The 19,716-nt window shown below is 39.2% G+C and overlaps 2 protein-coding genes across 3 annotated transcripts in view; one reads left to right on the top strand and one right to left on the bottom strand.

Annotated features, from left to right (window-relative positions):
* LOC127224676 (bile acid-CoA:amino acid N-acyltransferase) overlaps nucleotides 1-13,768 on the top strand; it is a 1,166,658-nt gene extending 1,152,890 nt beyond the window's left edge. Inside the window, exon 5 of the mRNA XM_051187776.1 lies at nucleotides 13,757-13,768. The gene's annotated coding sequence lies outside the window, so the exon portion shown is untranslated. The remainder of the gene's footprint in view (nucleotides 1-13,756) is intronic.
* Nucleotides 1-19,716, bottom strand: part of Stx17 (syntaxin 17) — a 41,213-nt gene that overhangs the window by 795 nt on the left and 20,702 nt on the right. For both annotated transcript variants that reach the window (XM_051187786.1, XM_051187787.1), the window contains 4 exons: nucleotides 15,374-15,599; nucleotides 7,667-7,782; nucleotides 7,538-7,588; nucleotides 716-802 (listed from right to left, as the gene is read on the bottom strand). In XM_051187786.1, the coding sequence (XP_051043743.1) occupies nucleotides 716-802; nucleotides 7,538-7,588; nucleotides 7,667-7,782; nucleotides 15,374-15,599 (480 nt within the window). The remainder of the gene's footprint in view (nucleotides 1-715; nucleotides 803-7,537; nucleotides 7,589-7,666; nucleotides 7,783-15,373; nucleotides 15,600-19,716) is intronic.

Raw genomic sequence — 19,716 nt, 5'->3', positions numbered from 1 at the left:
AATCTGCCTGTGGTGATGTGCGTTTTCCTCTCATTACTCCTGGCAATGCCTCTTTAACTCTGGGTTCATAATTAACCTCAGAGATTATTCTTGGTTGGTGTGTGTGTGTGTGTGTGTGTGTGTGTGTGTGTGTGTGTGTATGCGCTTGTGTATTCCACAGGTACTGCCATTGCTCCAAACCACAGAACTAAGAGAGGTTAGTGGACAGCTACAAATTGATTTTACTTGCAAAACAATCAATCCACTATCTGGCTGGCTTTATTTAAACAGTTTCAGCAGCCACTGGCTCCCACCAAAGCTTTGATTCAGCACAGGGGTTATTCCACACTAGGCACCTGGGCTGAAAATCACATCATATGGATAATAGATGGTCACACTCCCCGAGTGCTGCTGCAGTCTCGCTTTTGCTCTGCCTGGATTAATGGACCGCTCTCTCTTCTCCCTAGGCCTCTGCAGTATTCCTTCATAACAACCAAATGCCCTAGAGTGAGACCACAGTTCATTCTCTTTGGGGAAAATAAAATCTCATGATAGAATGAATCTGGGAGTAGAATATTACAGCCATTGATTTCTTACACTACCTATGTGTCATTTCTTCCTTATTTCCTTAATTGCTGGTTCCCTCAGCACTGAAGAGAGCAGATCAATTGGGTTAATACTGGAGAATCCTGGGAGCCGGAGTACCATTGATTTGTCAGCAGGAGCAGAATCTTACCTTCCCCAAGTTTTTGGTTCCCTCTTCAACATTCACAGCGGCACTGTTGACATGGTCTGCAATGCTGTCAATCTTCTCCTGCTGAGACTGGATGCAAAGGAATTATGAGTGAGAGGTCCTGCTGGGGAGCAGTGGGAAGCCAACACACACTATTTTAATTCCTGTAATCAGGCCCCGGGTACTGCAGCCTTGCAGTCTTAATAGTGGTTCATTAATAGCATCTGATAAACCACATCGAAAGTACAAATTCACTTTCACGAAAAAAGAGGGGGACTTAATGATTGGGTAATAAAAGGGTGGTTCCTTCATAGCAAAAAGCACCTCACACTGGAATTCATTCAAACATACAAACATATTATTCTCCAAATGAACCTACTTTGTAGGAGGAAAAAAAAAAATTCAAATAAGCATTTACATGTCATGTTGGGTTTGATAGCAAAAAAGGAAAACAAATTCAAACAAAGTCCATAACTTATCTTCTTTGGAGATTCTGGTTAAGTCAAATTTACTTCAGGAGTAAAATGCCTTTCATCCAACAAATACAAATTGTACTTTTGTACGAATGAGACTACAATGCAATGTGATCCAGCATGAAATCTTTGCACTTCTGATATGCAATAGGGAGTAATGAAAGAACCTATGGTCTTGAGTTTTATACTAAATAAAATATAGGTCAAGTGAAGATAGTGCAGATCAACTAATACAGCAGTCTACCTAAAACAGCAACAACAGCAGCAGTGATCATGACTCCTGGAATTCCTGAGGGATGAATGGTGTGGCTGGGGACTGCTACTCTCCTCTCTAATGTATGAAATTACCTCAGTGTCACTAGTGAGCTCTGCTCTGACACCTCAGGCACAAGAACTCTGTCCTTACCCTGGAACCAGGATCTCATCAAGATCAACTTTATTTAGTTACACACACACACACACACACACACACACACACACACACACACACACACTTACTTTCATTTCAGGACCGCCACATGAAAAACCTGTGGCGGGGCCCAACCATGTGTTTCCAGAAACTTTGCAGATGATCTAGTGTTTACTCAAGTTTGGGAGCTTTGGCTGTATTTGTGTGACAGATTCAAAAGAAAACTGAAAAAGGACAATTTTAGGAATGTTAGGGATGTCAACATAGTGGTGGTGAATCTTGGAATAAAGAGCCACCACAAAAGACCTGGCAGAGAGAAGGTGCATGTTGGGCAGGGAAAGAATATCAATAGTGCTAATAGGAAGCAGCTGGGGGCTTGTGAGCTGTGAAAGAACCTATGGTCTTGAGTTTTATACTAAATAAAATATAGAATACAGAAGAGGGTATCAGATCTCTTGGAGTTGGAATTACATGAGGTTGTGAGCTACCTGCTAAGGGTGCTGGGAACCAAATTCAGGTCCTATGTAAGAGCAGTACATGCTCTTAACACTGAACCACCTTTACAGCCTCCCATTTCACACACTTGGAAGGTCACTATTTTCCAATATAAAACTGGAACACAAAAGCTAGAATAGGATACTCTGTGATCAGATCCCAGCACTGCCCTGGTACGGTCTTGGGCTAAGTACTCTCATCTGCTACATGAGGACAACAGTATTCCTACTTCATTGTGTTAAAAGGAGGATACAATGAAATGACTGGAAAACAGAAACACCAATCCTGTTTTTCCCAAGCTAATTCTCAGCTTTCCAGCAAAACAGTTTAGTACTCTTGTTCCTATGATAGTGTTCTCAGAGAACAGATCTCCCTTAGTGTTCACTGAATTTTCATTTTTACAACAGCAAAGCTCCTTTCAGTCAAGTTTTCTCCTTAGCCACAGAAGCAAGCGCCATCGTCAATACTACCCAACTTGCCTGTATTCTTGACACCTTAGCAATACTTCTGTCTGCCTTCCATTCTTCCTTGAAACAATCCATGCTAGCAGATAAGCCACTGCACAAAATCCTATCACCAACTTTTACATCTTTATAGGCTACAGCAGAGGGTAAAGCGTTCCTTTCCCTTGGACTGAGGGAGGACTCTGCTAGCATTATTGCTATGTCCACAGGCCAAGTGATTACAGACCTCAGGAAGATATATTTTCTGTGCATTGGATACTGCAACACTATGGCTGTCTTCATCACTGTTCTGTTGCTGTGAAGAGACACCATGACCAAGGCAACTTATATATGAAAGCATTTAACTGGGGGCTTGCTTAGTTTCGGGGGCTTAGTCCATCATCACCATGGCAGGAAGCAGCACAGTGATGAGGAGCACAGTGGCATACATGGTGCTGGAGAAGTAGCTAAGAGCTGCCTCCCCATCAGGCCAAAAGACAGAGAATGGGCCTGGCATGGACTTTTGACATCTTAAAGCTCACCCCCAGTGACAAACTTCCTCCACACGGCCATATCTCCTAATCCTTCTAATCCATTCAAAGACTTTTGCTCTCTGGTAACTAGCATTAAAATATAAGAGTCTATTGGAGCCACTATCATTCAAAGCATCACAATGACTTTTTCAGTTTAAAGTAGACTATCAAGATAACCAATTTTTCCCTATAAAAATCCTTTGGAACAATTGGAGAAATGAATACCAGGAAAATGCCCTACAATTACTCATTTTTCAACTGTAATGTATTCAACAGTACAACTACCTGCCCCAAATGAGTCCATCTGTCCTGGGATTGTAGCCCACATCTATAGTACTACACACCTCGGGAAGCTTTCTTAGACATGGGGATAGGAGAGGCCAGAGGGCAGAAAGCCCTACCCTGGGATTAACAGATATCCCTCAATTATATAGACCTCGCTGTTCCTTCCTTTTAGTTCAGCTTCAATCCTCCAACTGTCTGTATCTTTAGATTCAACTTCATGCCTGAGGAGGACTTGGTGACACCCACAATGATTGTAGTTAGCTGTCAATCACAATCAGGAGAATGCCAGACTACACTGCATTTAGAGCTAAGTCGTTAGCTCTTTATGCTGGACCAACCTGCACATATATAACATCACCACAGTCTATGAAACCAGGCTTCTCCCAACAGTGATGGCAAAGGGCCTCTGCTTCTGTCTACCTACTTTCCCTCTATACCTCTGATTTGTTTAAGTTTGTTTTCATCTACCTAGATTTCCCACACTGGCAGTCTTTACCCACCCATACTCAGCCTGGATTTAACTCTTTGGCACTTAGAACTTAACAATGAACTAAGCCATTCATAAGGCACATTTTAAGGAATATTCAATTAGGTTGCCCTAATGGCCTGAAAATAGCTAAATCTATATAGACAGTTATGGGGCACCTAAAATTCAGGAGAAAATGTTTATTATTAAGTTAATACTTATTGATAAGAATGCAAGTTGGGTAGATGAATGAAAAAACTAATGAGGAATTATTTTCCCTTGAATGCTTGTTGTGGACACTTTTCAGTCCAACATGAAATAATAGTTCATGTTATCTTATAAAAAATAATAATTTACTCAGCAAATTCATCCTCAAATTCATTTACATCAACAACACAGCCCTTCCTTGGAGAGACTGTTGTACAATCTTATTAGTGTGCTTGAAGACCTATGAGTTTTAGAAAGTGTGCAAAATACAGCTAGTTCCCTTTATTCCTCCCTAAGTTTCAGCCTTAATCATACTCAATCACAGAAACAGAAAAGCCCAGAAAGAATTAGAAATGTGATACACAGGAAGAGAATGGTTATCTTGACCTAGCAAAGGCAATAAGCAGGGTAGAGAAGCAGGAACACTGCAGTAGGAGAGGACTGAAGGTTGCTGATGGCAAAAGTAAAAGGTAATGTAAAGACCCAAAGCAAGGTTTCAGAACAGCTGAGGTAGGCAGGAGTGAGAGGATGAAGGATGCTGTCTGAAGCAGTTCTTTTGCAAAGTATTCCTTTGCAAAACTTGCTGTCAAATAACATGCTAAAACTCACAGAGACCATGCATGAATAAATCTAATTGCATCCCTATTCTAATGCAGCCAGAACAAAATTGAATTTCAAAAGCCACAGAGAAAAATACAGAAGATAGAAGTCAAAACAGACCCAGCAGTAAGGGTAGCATGTTGTCCAACTTCTGGCCCAGAGTTCTCCTTGACTAGAAAGAAACAGGGCTTTTTACAAGAAAGGGGCACTTGTACAGACAGAGCAGGGGCCTGCAGATATTAATAACATCAGAGTTACTGGGCTATACTGTAATTTCTCATTACCTTTGTGGATCCCTTGTTTTAAAGCAAACTAGGTACACACCTAAGAGTCTAATGACTTCCAAGTGTACAACTTTGTGTTAATTCCTTCACGATGTTGATGGATCATAAGCATTACCCTATAGGACCTTTTGACCCTACTGAGTTTAGCACAGCTGTGCATACAAAGAGAGTTCCTTAACTGCATTGTTGCCCAGGTACAATCATATCCATGTGACAACAGAGGATGTGGCCACTCCTGTGTTCCTTGCTTATCCTGTGAGTCCCTGGCCATGTGCCATAAGAACTCAATCATCCTGGGAAGAATAGCAACTCTGAGCTCCTGCCAAATAGCATTGGATCTCCTGTCCTTGCAGAGATGGCTGTGACTAGGATATTTGTATGGAGCTGAAGCTCTGATCAGAACCTTCTGTGTAAGTGCTTCTTAGACTGAGTTGTGACCCGCTTACTATATAACATGACTGAACACACAACTGCTAATTCTCCACAAACTGTATTCTTTTCTTTCATACGTCCAGAAGAGAAATGCATTTGTCTTGAGAAGAGCTAAGTATATCTTTAGTTTGTTTTTTTAAAATCAACTTTAGTGATGTATAATTTACACATATTGAAACACATTTAAGTGTGCAGAATGATGGCTTTGGCAAGTGTATATATTTATGTAACCATGCATATGCAGACTTTATGAACTGCATTAGACTGGGAGATTACTAATAACAATAACTGGATAAATCTTGATTGTAAACAACATATGTGTTGGAGGTTCCTGTATCACTTCCTATCATCTGCAAAATAATAACAGGCCATAAAGACAGCTAGTCTAGAACTTTAGAGGCATCAGAAATAATTCAAACAATTTACTGCTTTCCATTTTAGTCATTATCATTCAAGAAAATATCCATAAGATAGAATAGAAGGACAGGCTAACACCAGACAGTCTAAAACTCATTGGTACAGGAGAACCACAAAAGAAGGAAGTTTCTAAGAAAAGAAAATGTATTTGGGTAGGTCAAAGAAACAAGAACTTTTATCTCAAAACGTGAAAGCCTCCTATAATGAAAGAAGACAAACTCTTCCATATGTGGCCGTAGAGGATGAATGTGCCCAGGAGAAATTATATGACAGAATTTGCATCAGGAAGAGTTTCCACCCTCTCCCACAACCTTCAAAAGAATGGCTGAACACCGGGTGTCCCCATCCATAGTGTTAAAAGACAGAAGGTTAGTGGTCTGAGAAGCTGAGGCAGAGTACAGGGCTAGATTAGCAAGCTCCGAGGAACTGTGCTGTAGGAGTTGCCACCTCAAAGCCAGGCCTTAGGGAAGCCATGACTCAGAGAAGTTGGGTTGCAATTCATGGCCTGATCAAGAACAGGGAACTAGGCTAGCCGGAGCACAAACAGAAATTGCTTTGCACCTGTGCAAACTGGTGTTCACACATGTACTCACACACTAGACCTTTCTATAATTCCCAGGAGGAGACAAATAAAAAAGCAGTTTCAAAAAATAATGACAGAAAATCTATCTTTCCTCCAAAAATATAATGTGCTCCTTAATCTATGACAACAGATTCATTCCGGCCTTAAAGTCTTTGACTTTACCTTCCTCTAGCTTCATCGTCAGAAAGCTGTCTGAGCATCCTTTATATTATACAAGTAAGGGTTACTATTCTCCCTACAGGTTAAATTCTTGCAACTGGTTCCTAACTCGACACCCTGCCCATGACCTCCTCTTCATCATTGTAATAGTCTTCCTGAGGCACAAATTGGATCACAGGACTTCGGCTTGGTTACATATCTGTACCAGCTCCTTCAGGCCCACCAAAGCCACCTAAATTCAGTAGCAGCACAGGCTGGCCCTCATCGATCCTTACTTACCCCTGGTACTGCAGGATTTGGATAATAGGTACACTTAGTATCCTTTGGCAGTCCACAGACCTCACCATGTCTTATTTTAGTTCACCTGTTCTGAAGTGCACACCTTGTGGCCCTCTGTGAACATCTATTTGTTCTTCAAGGCTCATGTTAATACCAGCTCTGTGATGGTAACTTTAACACTGCTGTCTTATAAACCATGCCTTCTTTCCTGAAATACTTGCTTCTTCTTGAGGCTTCTCTCTATACCTTACTTTGCATTTAGTTATCATGCTTGAAAACTGAGTTTGAGAGTTCCAGATCACCTCTTCCTTCTATGGAATCCCCAAAGGTAGCAAGTAAACTTGATTTATGCTTGTACACAACCTTGTCAGATTTTCAATGCTGAGAATCTAGAAAAGTACTTTTTACAAAATCTTTATTAACTTGATCTAGAACTTAGGGACCACATTCATAGTTCAATACCATTTCTAAGTTACAATCTAGGCTCAGTGGTTAAGAACAGTTGGTGTGTGCTCTTGCACTGGACCCAAGTTTTGTTCCTAGCACTCATATAGCCACTCAAAATCACCTGTAACTCCTGTTTCAAAGCCTTCTTCTGGCCTGTAGGCATCAAACACACAGGTGTTGCACATTCATACATATAGGAAAAACACTCATACTCATAAAATAAAGGCAAATATTTTAAAAAATGTGACTTCTATTAAAATTCTAATAAGAAGGGCAGTGACTGATAAGTTCTGAACATCAGTTACATACTTACATTCACTAGGAGGGAGAAATCAGTGACCAAATGGCTAAGTTCAATTAAGTCCTTTAAAAAGAAAGAGAGGAAAGAAATTACTTACTTTTACATCTCACAGTTAGCAAAAAGAAAATATGTTTAACATACCGCTTCTAAGTTATCCCAGGACTCAGCAGCATTTTGGTCTCGAGGAATTTCAGGCAAGGCATATATCTGAGTCAGACTCTGAGAAGCAGCTTCAGCCTCTGTAGTGTGGAGTGCTCCTGGATGAACAAAGGCCTCATTAGAGCTTGCTTCTCAGAAAGGACAGAACTGGCTCAAAGAATACTTGTAGTTCTGTTTAGGCTAAATGTAAATGGATCAATCTATAAAAACAGCATTATATCCCCTTGGTCAGCTTGTTCTCTAAGTAAGTTAATGCGGAGGCACCAAGCTCTTCACGCAACTGAATGACAAGAGTTAGAGGTGGAAGAGGTGGCAATGTGAACTACTAAACTTGGCCAGTGTTCCATAAGACAGCAGCAGGAACAGTATAGATTGTTCTACTACCAAATCCTCAGGCTTGGACTTAGGTATTTTAGTGACAGGGATCAAATACAACAGGTGTCAAAGGCAGAAAAGTGGGCCGGTGATGGCTCATCAGGTAAAGCACTTGCTGCCAACCAGACAATCAGAGTTCAGCTCTGGAACCCACGTAGAGATAAAGGACACAACAGATACCACAAAGCTGTCCTCTGACCTCCACACACACACTTCACAACTCATATAACACTCACACCATAACAACACACACAATAATAAATATACATAATTTCAAAGTAGGACAGTAGGCTGAGTTTTAGCTCTATGGAAGGATACTTTAGTATACTAGTAAGGAAGGAAAGTGATGTAGTTATGTGTTTGTAGCAACTAACAGTCTGTTGGTGACAATCTCATCAGCAATGAGCACATTTTGGATATGTAACTGTTTAGATTCGCTCTTATTCCACATACTTCCATGGTTTATTCCACTTCCTTTCTAGTTTTTAAAAACTTTCAACCCACAAAAACTATTTATTAACATTCCTATAATATCAAGGCAGTATATACTACAAACATCTACCTTCAGATCTTTCGGGTCTTCACACTGGTTTTATCATTCTTTATTCATGAAATTGACACCTGTGGCATGCCTAACGGAGACATAACAGTAGTCTATAAAACCATGAAGTGGCAACACCATAAGGCTGTTAGCACTGTGGGTCTGGTCAGAAAGGCCAGTGTTAGAATTCCGGTTTGGTGGCTTGCTGTTCCTGTTTGTAAAGTAAATTGCTGTTTACTTTGCATAGAACCTGACTCTGCTGTTGTCACTGCTACTGTTGCTATCATGGACAGAGCTTCCATGGAACCTGTGGTACAGAAATTTAACAGTCAAGCCAGGTCAGTACGATGTACCTAAGTGTAAGACTGGCATTAAACACCGACTTGTAGTCAGGGGTTCTGGGGCTGAAGCCTGAGGATGAGAGAAAATAAGGCAGGTGGAGTGGAGTGATAGTGCAGGGAGACACCCAATAAGTCTAAGTCAAGCAGAACAATGAGTGCATAGGCATGACACTGGAAGACAGCCAATGTAGCTGATGCAGACTAGAGTGAAGACAAAAGCAAAGGTTGAGGAAGACAGTCTAAGGCGAGAGATTACTTGGGGGCATCAAAAACTTTTCCACATGATTACTACCAAACTATTAAAAGGGACTGGAGACTGCTGGGAAGTTGGAAAATGCCATAATCAGATCGTAGCCATAGTGTGAGGAACACATTAAGGACAAAGCTGACAGATGACAGTGAAAATCCAGTTGGGAGACTTTACAATATATCCAGTGCAAAATGATGATCTCCAGCCCTAGGAGAGTAACAGTGGAGGTGCAGAAGACACCAGAACCTCTGCTTGCTACTCTACTTCAAACTCAAAACACCCGCAATCCCACATTCACATCTTGTAAAATTACATTTATTTACTTAACAGGTATCTGTGCCATGATGCACATATGGAGGTCAGACGACAGCTGATAGTGCAGAAGAAGGTCATCTCCTACGTGGGTCCCAGGGATCAGACTCGGGTCTTGGTGACAAGCACTACTAACTGCTAAGCCAACTAACTGCTGGTCCAACTTTAACATTATGTGTTGCCATTAGTATGAAAGATGAAAACAATGAATAATGCAGAATACTACTCTCAGAGAACTTACATTATAGAAGAATTAGACATACAAAGGAGTGATCATAAAAAAGAGGGAAGACTGCACTGGAGACACAGAAACAGACTTTGGAGGGAGTTCTAATCTAGCTTGATATGACGGGTACTTTAGATTTTCTGAAAAGGTGGCATTACTAGGCAAAGAAGAGAGGAACATAAATTCTAGATGGAGAAACCAGCATGAGCAAAGTCCTCAAGAGAAAAGTAATACAGCTAAGATACCATCGGCAGCTGGCATTATCAAAGCATGAAGGGAAAGACAAGTGCAAGGATAAAGACACTGTAAGTGAGGAAGGGCCTTTCTGAGCAGGTGGAGACTTTATGTGGCTGACAACAAAAGGCTGCTGAAGGCTTACAAGTCGGTTAGGAAATGACATGATACTTGTGACCTGACATTACAAAACTATGAATTCCTACTTCCTTTCCATTCCTTTTTTTTTTTTCCAGCCAAACCTAAAAATGAATGATACTTTATAAAACCATGTGGTTAGTTTATATTCAAAGTTAATGAACACTTCTTTAGATAAAAGCTTATTTGAACTGATCAGGAAGGGCATAATCAGCTAAACAAAAGATGACAATGTAAACACCAGAATTCATAGTGGTTATTTTTCAACTCTAAATATATAAAGATTATATAGGAGATTACAGGAGTGTCACATTGCCCATGTAACATATAGACCCAGGTTTTTAAAAATATGCTTTTTAAAAGAATATTTTTATTTATTCTTTGTCAACAATATATTTTGATAATGACTAACCCAAGGCCTCCTTCTACTCTACTGGAGTACCTCCAATACTCCAGCCCTTCCCATCATTCTGTCCTCTTTTTCTTTTTCTTTTTTTTTTTTTAATATTAAGTCTAATTAGTGCCATCTGTATAGTCTATGATTTTATCTTAAAGAATAAAATTATCAAACACAGAGTACATTTCATAACATAGTAAAGAGCCAATCTTGAAAGCTTTCATTGATTTTTTTCAGATGCTTAAAATTTGTTAATTTTCACTTCAATCAAGATAAATGAATCGACCTATGACCTCATTTTCATTTCACATTCCATGTAACTTTTTGATCAGTATTAAACAGAACAGAGGCAGAACTCTGTAACTGTGCACACTCTAAAGGTCTTAGGCCATAACCTATATACTATTAGAGAAGATTCAAATGGAATAGGTAGGGTCTATAAAACACGAAAAGATTGCCAAATGTAAATGCTTTATCAAAAAAATAGGGATGGGAATTATCTGACATTTTAAACAAACATGAAAGGTTTCTGTCAGCACAAAGAGATAATTAGGTCATTTCCATCTCACTTGAAACCAAACTACGTATGTGTCTTAGTTACAACAAAGATGTCCTTTCTTTCCATGGAAAACCTTGTTGTTAATTTACAACTCTGAACATCACAAATCAATTCAAGGCATGACTGTCAAGAAAGAACTCTTTTCATTTCTACAATGTCTGTAATTCATTTATTTCAACTTGTACCTTAGTGCTCATCCTTTTGACTATGAACTCATAAACTTGTAAAGGCGTGAGCGTGTGTGGTGTATGTATGGGTGATGTGTGAGTATGTGCAGTGTGGGTATGTGTGGTGTGTGTGTGTGTGTTCTAGACCTACAATTGGATGTAAAGCCTTATTACTGTCTATCCATTCAAATAAACCTAAGACGGTAAACTCCCTCTGGCTGAAGTGATAAATAAGCTAACCAACAATGTTTTGCCCTCTCTTTTCCTCTGTTCCCTGTGAACATCAAAGACTCGACCAGGAAGCACAGGAAGAAGCCTCCTCTAACCTTCAAGATATCAGTAGTGTTTCTCTACAAAACTAAATAAATTCAAAGGCAATCAATCCTTAAACTTTTCAAGTTCCGACACCTTAAAAATTAAATTAATTTACTGATCATCATTGAACATAAACCTACCTATCAAAATAAGATGACTTCTAATTCATAACTTGATTCAGAAGAGGATTTTTTAAAGTTCAAATGAACAGGAAATGGGTCTGAATACTATCAGACAAAAACAGCTCTGTGTTCTGCAGAACCATTCAGCACACACATACACCTGAAGTAAAAATCTACTACTGCTTCAAATTCTATGTGCTGCTCTGAAGTTAGCATCAGCTTTAAGACTGAGATCTTTTCATTCATAAGTATTTATTGGAAATGGACTAAAACTCCATTCCTGCTGTGCTGCGCAAGGGATGCTCTGGATGCAGGGATGGGAGAAGACAGACAGGAACTGCACAGAGGCATTGCATCACCCCAAATGACATGGACCTCCACTCTGAGTGCAAATCACAAGGATAGGCTCACCATTTCTCCTGGTAGGGTGCAATGAAAAGGAGATGTAGTCAGCACACAATGAGACAAGGGAGTATCTCATATCTACCAGGACTGGCAGTCACTGGCTTTTGGAACTCTCAGAATCTGTATATAATAAACAGTAACACACACAGCTTCCCCCTAAACTCCAATTATTTTCTAGAGAACATAAGATGTCCTATTCTAATCATTATTTCTATCTGTAAATGGAAACTATTTCTGTATTTTTTATCTCACTCATGGAAATGTGGCATGATTGCTCCTGAATCTTTTAGAATCAGATTTATAAATAAGAAATATTTTTCAAGATGTTTAACTTCCATACAAACAGCACACATTTCTCTGTATAGGCTATCACTACTATAATGGATATGCAAAGCATAGGATAAAAACACGCAGAGTAACAGGAGTCCATAGCTAGAAGGCAGCCACAGCACATGCCCAAGCCCACTCCACCTCAGAAGCCTGTGAAAGTTCATTCCTTGAGCTCTTCCCATTATTCTCCTTTGTTAATGGTATTTCTGCATATAAGGCTTACTCTGTGATCTCAGGTGCTGGTCAGATCCAGCTTTCCATGGGCAGTGGACTTGGGGTGAAAAAAACAAGCAGTCAGAATCTGAACTCTCCACTCTGTATTAGCTATTCTTTGGCTATGTGGTTTAATAAACAGAATGACTACCTTAATCATATCAGCACTGTGTTCTCCAGGAGCAATCATTAGCTGTCTAGATTATCTGACATTCCATGAATTGAGAGGTTTGAGAATTGATAGTGGAAATTTCATTTCACATGCTGATTCTTGCCCCTCATCCTCTGTCTAATCTTTTTTATTTCTTTAATATACATGCTTCTGATTCTGCCAAGTCTCAGGCTTCACACTGGCCTTCTGTTTATAGTAAATAGTAATTGGCATGGAATGAGTAACCACATAACTCCCCAGTGATATATACTCAACTGTGTTGGCCACTAATAGTTTTGCTTGGATAAATGCATACAATGCAGTGATAAAATGTAAATTAAAGCAATTATTATGTTACTATTTTGAGAAAAATCCTGGGTGAATTCAAGTATTTTGCATCAGATAAAAACACTAGTGATGGGCCACTTGAAGTTAAATAGTAGGAGATTGACACCAACTACTCTTTCTAGAAAATCCTATTATCTTCACTGTCGTTATTGCCATCATTGTCAAAATATCTAGGTATAGAAGATAGTCCATTAACACATGGAAGTAGAAAGCCCAGTTGCTACCTATGCACAAAAGGCATCAAGTCATACTCCATGGTAGGAGCAGCCTCCTCTGCACCATATGGTGGTGATAACCACAGAACTATGAAAACAGTAATGTCAAACTACCAAAAAGCTTGCCCCCCAAATATTCTTTAAGAGCTGAGCACTAACATTTTAGCACTGGCCATGCAGAGAAGTGACTGAAGCACTTTTTGTTGTTGTTTGGTTGGTTTAGTTTTCTAAGAAAGGCTCGCTTGTGTACTTAGGATGGCCTTGAACTCCCAATTGCTCACCCTAGTCTAGCTTCCCAAGTGCTACGATTACAGGTACACAGCACCATGCCAGCTCAATAGCAGCATATCTGAAATAGCAAAATTGTCCCTAATATATATTTATTTACTTTTTTGTTTGTATCTATAATACATCTATGAAACAGCTCAATAAGTGTAAAGCACTGTACAAAGTACAAAGGCTACAAAAGGAAGGAAGGAAGGAAGGAAGGAAGGAAGGGAGGAAGGAAGGAAGGAAGGAAGGAAGGAAGGAAAAAGGTTACCTAGAAACTACGTTAGACAGCCTAAATGTTTCTGTATTCCCTTGCAAAGTACTGAATAATTAGCAGTGAACATATACACATTTTAAATAATCTAAGTTTAGAGATAAGGAGTGGAAACAGAGTACTCTGATAGATAAAAAAAAAAAAAAAAAAGGAAACCAACCAGGTACAGTGTCCCTGAGTTACCATTTTAATTTCTAATTAATTTGTAGCCCATATTTTTCATGAGGATTAAAAATCTCTTAAGAAATATAAAATGTAAGGAAATAGAATAAATTAAAAGATAAACAATAACAACAGAAAGGAAACAACGTGAACAATTTAAAATAAAACCAACAAACTTTATAAGTTTAATTTTTGGTGATTACAAAATTTGGCTTTATGAACTCCTGGAATCCAGTTGCAGAGAGGGAGAAGAAACCCACAGAAACAGCTGACCTGAACAAGGGGGAGCTCATGGTAGCTGAGAATCTAGCATAGGACCGACCCAGACCCCCTGAACTTGGGTCTCAGTTAGAAGGCCTGGGCTGTCTAAGTGACCTCTGACAGTGGAACCAGTATGTATCCCTGGTGCACAAAAGGACTTCAGGAGCCCATTCCCCATGGAGGGATACTCCCTTAGCCTAGAGACATGGAGAGGGCCTAGGCCTGACCCCAAATGATTTCAGACTGTGATGATCCCTCCTGGAAGGCCTCACCCTCCCTGGGGAGTAGATGGGGGATGGGATGGGGGCAGGTCTGTGGGAGACATGGGAGGATGGAAGGTAGAGGGAACTGGGATCAATATGTGAAATAAGAAAAAATATTAAAACTTAAAAAAAGAAAATTCCAAAAACAAAAAAAAAATGGCTTTAGGCTTTCTAGAAGATAACTGAATTAGAGAAAACTTATTAGTTATTTACTCACTACTTAAAGATTTAAATCTAAATCAAACCACCCAATTAAACAAAAAACAGCTACTTTTAAGTACTATGATATATAAGCCAAAAGTTTTTTCTGCATGAAAAATACTAGCATAGTGTCACCAAGGATTCTCAAATACATCCTTAGAAATGACATAATACTGTATTCATAAGGTTGTTTCTTAGACTATTGCTTCACCAAAGTTGGCACCATGATTCCACCATAGATTTTTCATTTGTTAGTTAAATTCAGAGAATGGAGAGTAGAGAGAGACCTGTATGAAGACAGAGTCTAATAACAGCTCCCAAACAGCCTGCCCCTGCACTGGAGAGGAGAGAGGGTGTACACCACACACAAGGACAGTATTATCTTTAGGAGTAACTTAAATTTGTCTTTTCAATACATGAACAAGCCCCAAAGTTACTTGAAGCCCCAAAGTTTCTATCCACACAATTTTATCTTGCAAAATTTCCAGGCTACACATATCTGGTCTGTTTGGGACTGGCCAGCAGACTCTCAGGAACATACAAGGCCTCTCTCCATTATCCTGGAGGGGAGGGGTTTAGCTAACGGCACAACTAGGGTCAAGAGTAAGACATGTGTTACCACCAACGGTTGTGGATCTGGTCAGAGAAGGCTGTAATAAAGCTTCTTCCTCATTGAATTGTTTCTTGAGTTCTTCAACAGACTCCAAATGGAGCTGGAGAAACTCTGCTATGGCCACCGCCGCTGATTCCTTAACAGGGTCGACCATCCTCTTCAGAAGAGCCAGATCATCTCTGTGGGCTTTCAAGCAAAGCTTTTCCATTTCTCGGATATTGGAGCGCAGTTGCTACAAATGAAAAGAAGAAACAGTACCATCTCTCAATATAAGACCTATTTCTTCTCAGAGTAATTTGCTATAGTGGTTTTATACTGTCTACTACAGAGTCACACAATTTTTAAATTTCCCACATCTCTCTTGGCTGGCCAAATCCAACATCTTTAGAATCCATGCCCTCAAACTTTGAATTTGTATAGTAGTTTTCCTTTATTGCATACACTGTACATACCGTATGGCTAACATTTAGCTTGTGGGACATACATGGAACTAAAATACTCTAAGGACCCATATGATCTGTATGGCTAAGTCAAAGATACATTGCATAACCTCTGATAAAAGCAAACAATTCCAAAATGAGTAAATAAAAATGGAAATGAAAAAAGAACCAATAGAGCAGAAGATAAAAGCATGTAATAGTGGCTCAGCAGGTAAGAGTAGTGGCTGTTCTTTTAGACGACCCAGGTTCAATTCCCAACACCCACATGATAGCTCACAACCATCTGAAACTCCAGTTCCAAGGGATCTGATGACTTCTTCTGGCTTCCATGGGCACAGCACGCACATGGAGTATAGACATACATGCTACACATAAAATTAAAATAAAGTATTTAAAAGAGAAAGCACATAATAGAACAAATGATATAATCAATAATGATATCAAGTATAAATTAAACAAATATTCATTATAAAATAAAGATTGTTTTAAGACTGAATAAACAAACAAAAGATACATTTAAACATAAATATAAAATGGTTCAAATTAAGAGTTTTTTAAAAAGCCACACAAACCTTACCATCCCTCTCCCAAGAACAACTATAGCGACATTACTGGCAGATAAACAAACTTAAAAAGCCAACACATTCCCAGAAACTCTAAAGAATCTCTTTAGAAATATATAGTAACACCGACAGAATACATACCATACAAAAGCTGACAAAACTACAAGTTGTTTTCCTTCTATATCTCTGTGTGAGTACCCATATTTGGATTGTGTGGGTGCATGTGGTAATGCACATGCATGTGGGGGCCACACACCTGACATCATCTTTCTTGGTTGTTCTTCACTTTACTGTCTGAGGCAGGGTCTCTAACTGAACCTGGAATACACTAATTCCAGCTAGTCTAGCCAGAGGCTTGTTCTAGGCATTCCTGTCTCTGCCTTCCAAGTACTGTGGTGACAGATGGCCACCATGCCTGCCTGTCTTTGGTCCTTATGCTTAGGTGGCAAATGTTTTATCCACTGAGCCATCTCCAGCCCAAAGATTTTAAATAAATACAAAGTCATAAGGAAAGGTCTTAAAAGATGCAGTAATTAATAGAACAAACGGCAAGGGTAGGTTAGGTATAGAGTGTCTGAATAAGAAGATTAACACAGCTTGGTATAAATTGCTTAGAACATTAACCCAACCTACTAAAAGTATATACATAAAAAACAATGTTAAAGTAACTTTCACAAATTTCAAAAACAATGTCATTATACACAGCATGCATTCTGAGCATATAAATTTAAATTTGAGATCATTAAAGAAAATATGTCTATTGTATGTCTAGAAGAAAGAGAGATATTTCTAAATAGTCTGTAGGTAAAGAAAGAAATCACAATGGAAATTAAAAACCTATGGCCTGGATGCCAAGAAAGGTAATACATATTAAAATTTATAGTGTTCCATATAACAAAAGTTAGAAATATACTTCTCCAACTACATATATATTAGGAAAGGGCTAGATTGTCCCTAGGGGCTGCCATAATATTCAGCTGGGTAGATCCCCGTGGTGTTTGAATAAGAATGGCTCCCATTGGCTCCCGTGGTTAGTCATCAGAGGGGGTGGCACTACTTAAGAAGGATTAAGAGGTGTGCTCTAGTTGGAGAAGGTGTGGCCTTGTTGGAAGAAGTATGCCATTTGGGGTAGACTATTAGGTTTCAGAAACCCAAGTGAGACCCAGTGATGCTCATGTACTCTCTCTCTCTCTCTCTCTCTCTCTCTCTCTCTCTCTTCCCCCATCTGCCTGCCTGCCTGTAAATCAGGATGTAGAACTCTCAACCTCTCTAGCACCATGTCTGCCTGCTTGCCACCATGCTCATCATCATGATGACAATGGTCTAACCCCCAGTTAAATGGTCTTATCAAAGTTGCTTTGGTCGTGGTGTTTCTTCACAGCAGTAGTACACTGACTAAGACAGCTTCCTTTCCTTTTTCTTCTCATTTGTCTTTTCCTTTCAGATGCTTGACCGAGCCTATGCATGCCTTTAAATTCCCTAACAATTCAGGTTCCCTCACCCATGAGTGACCATCCTCTGTTCCTCAGGCTGGCTTATCTTTTCTACTCGAAGCCTCCCCTCCATGCAACTGACATACACAACTTTCTCTGGGCCTTTCTTTTATTTGGAAAAAAAAATGGCTAGAAATTAACAAGCTAAATATCCATCTCAAGAAGCTACAAAATACAACTACAAAGGCAAATGTAAAAAGAAGAAAATTACAAAGACGTGAATAAACTTAATGAGACAAAGAAACAGGTACACAACAGATTAACAAAGCTAAAACTATTTGGAAAGACTTAAAAAAAACTGATAAGCTTCACAAAAGTAGTCTTAAAAACAGACACAAATCATAAATATGGGGGCATCACTACAAATCTTAAAAAATTAAAAAGATAATAAGAAATTACGAATAAGATGGACATGGTGATGCACACCTTTAATCTCAACACTGAGGAGGCAGAAGTAGATGGGTCTCTAAATTTAAGACCAGCCTGCTCTACAGAGGGAGTTCCAGGACAGCCAGGGCTACACAAAGAGACGTTGTCTTGGAAAAAACAAAAACAAAGACCAAAAACAAAGAAATTATGAATAAATTTATGCCAATAAGTTAGAAAAGTCATATGAAATGAACAAATTCTACAAAACTGTAATTTATCAAGCTGATGAAAAATCAAAACCTAAATGGCTCTATAATAATTAATTTTGTTTTTCTTGTTTGGGGGATAGGGTCTCATCCAGCTCAGGAGAGCCTCAGTTTTGCTACTGAGCCAAGGCTGGCCTTGAGCTCCTTGATCTTCCTGTTCTACCTGCTGAATGCAGAGGTTGTAATAAGCACTGATCACCATACCCAGCTACTATTAAATAAATTAATAGTAGCCTCTCCCTTCCCCATGTTAAACAACAATCAACCAAATTGTTTTTAAACAATAAACCAAAACAAGCAGAAATTGTGTCACTGGTCATTTTCACCAAATATTTATAAGAAATTAGATGAATTCCTCATGGGAATAGTAAAAGGCAAGTGCTTTGATACCAAAAGTCAACAAAGGAAAAGAAACTACCCACAGCAAACTCATGCAGTCTCACAAACGAGGTACAAAAATAAACGAGGTACAGAAATCAGCAGGAAATGTAGGGGGATTCAGTACAGCAACAGCAGTAAGTGAGCAGGCCCCACTTCAAAAGATGGATTAAAGATACTGTTACTGGCAACAATAGTAACAGTCTGCTTATTTCAGTCTCCATGGTATTCTGAAATAAGCTGAATCAATCTTCTGTCTGAATTTAAACAGAGAAGATAGGAAGTAATTGCCACAAAGGTCAGGATGGTGACACCTCTGGTGAAGGGTGGTGGTTTGAGACAAGGCCACAGAGCATTCTAGAATGCTTGAAGCTATCCATGTTGGTACATGAGTACCTAAGTGTAGTTACTTAGCAGTTATTTATGATGTAAGTATTCTATAGTACATTTAATACAGTTCAGAGTTTAATGCTTTTAGAGAAGAAATTTACATTGATCTAAGTGATAACCAATCTAACAGACAGGGATGAAAACACCTGTGTAGGGATAAGACGCAGTCGTGGTCTAACTGTGGAGGGATGTGAGTTATTAGACTATGAATCTTTTTCCTTTCATTAGGTAGAAGAAGTAATGAAAGTGACTACTTCTTTGGGATGAATTCTGACCAACCAACATAGACTTATACTGTAGGAGCAAGCCCCGTGAGAAGGCATACATGAGCAAGGAGTGACTGGCAGTCAGCAAGAGGAATACTAAATTTCTGAGTCCTGGGGAAAGTTAATTTTATCAGCTTTAAAGAAAACGGCTGTATGATGTCGATGTCACAGCATAAATTACTGT

The sequence above is a fragment of the Phodopus roborovskii genome, unplaced genomic scaffold, assembly GCF_943737965.1.
Source record: "Phodopus roborovskii unplaced genomic scaffold, PHOROB, whole genome shotgun sequence".
Classification (NCBI taxonomy): domain Eukaryota; kingdom Metazoa; phylum Chordata; class Mammalia; order Rodentia; family Cricetidae; genus Phodopus; species Phodopus roborovskii.
Note: the sequence above shows the minus strand (reverse complement) of the source record. Positions and strands in the feature narration are given on the sequence as shown.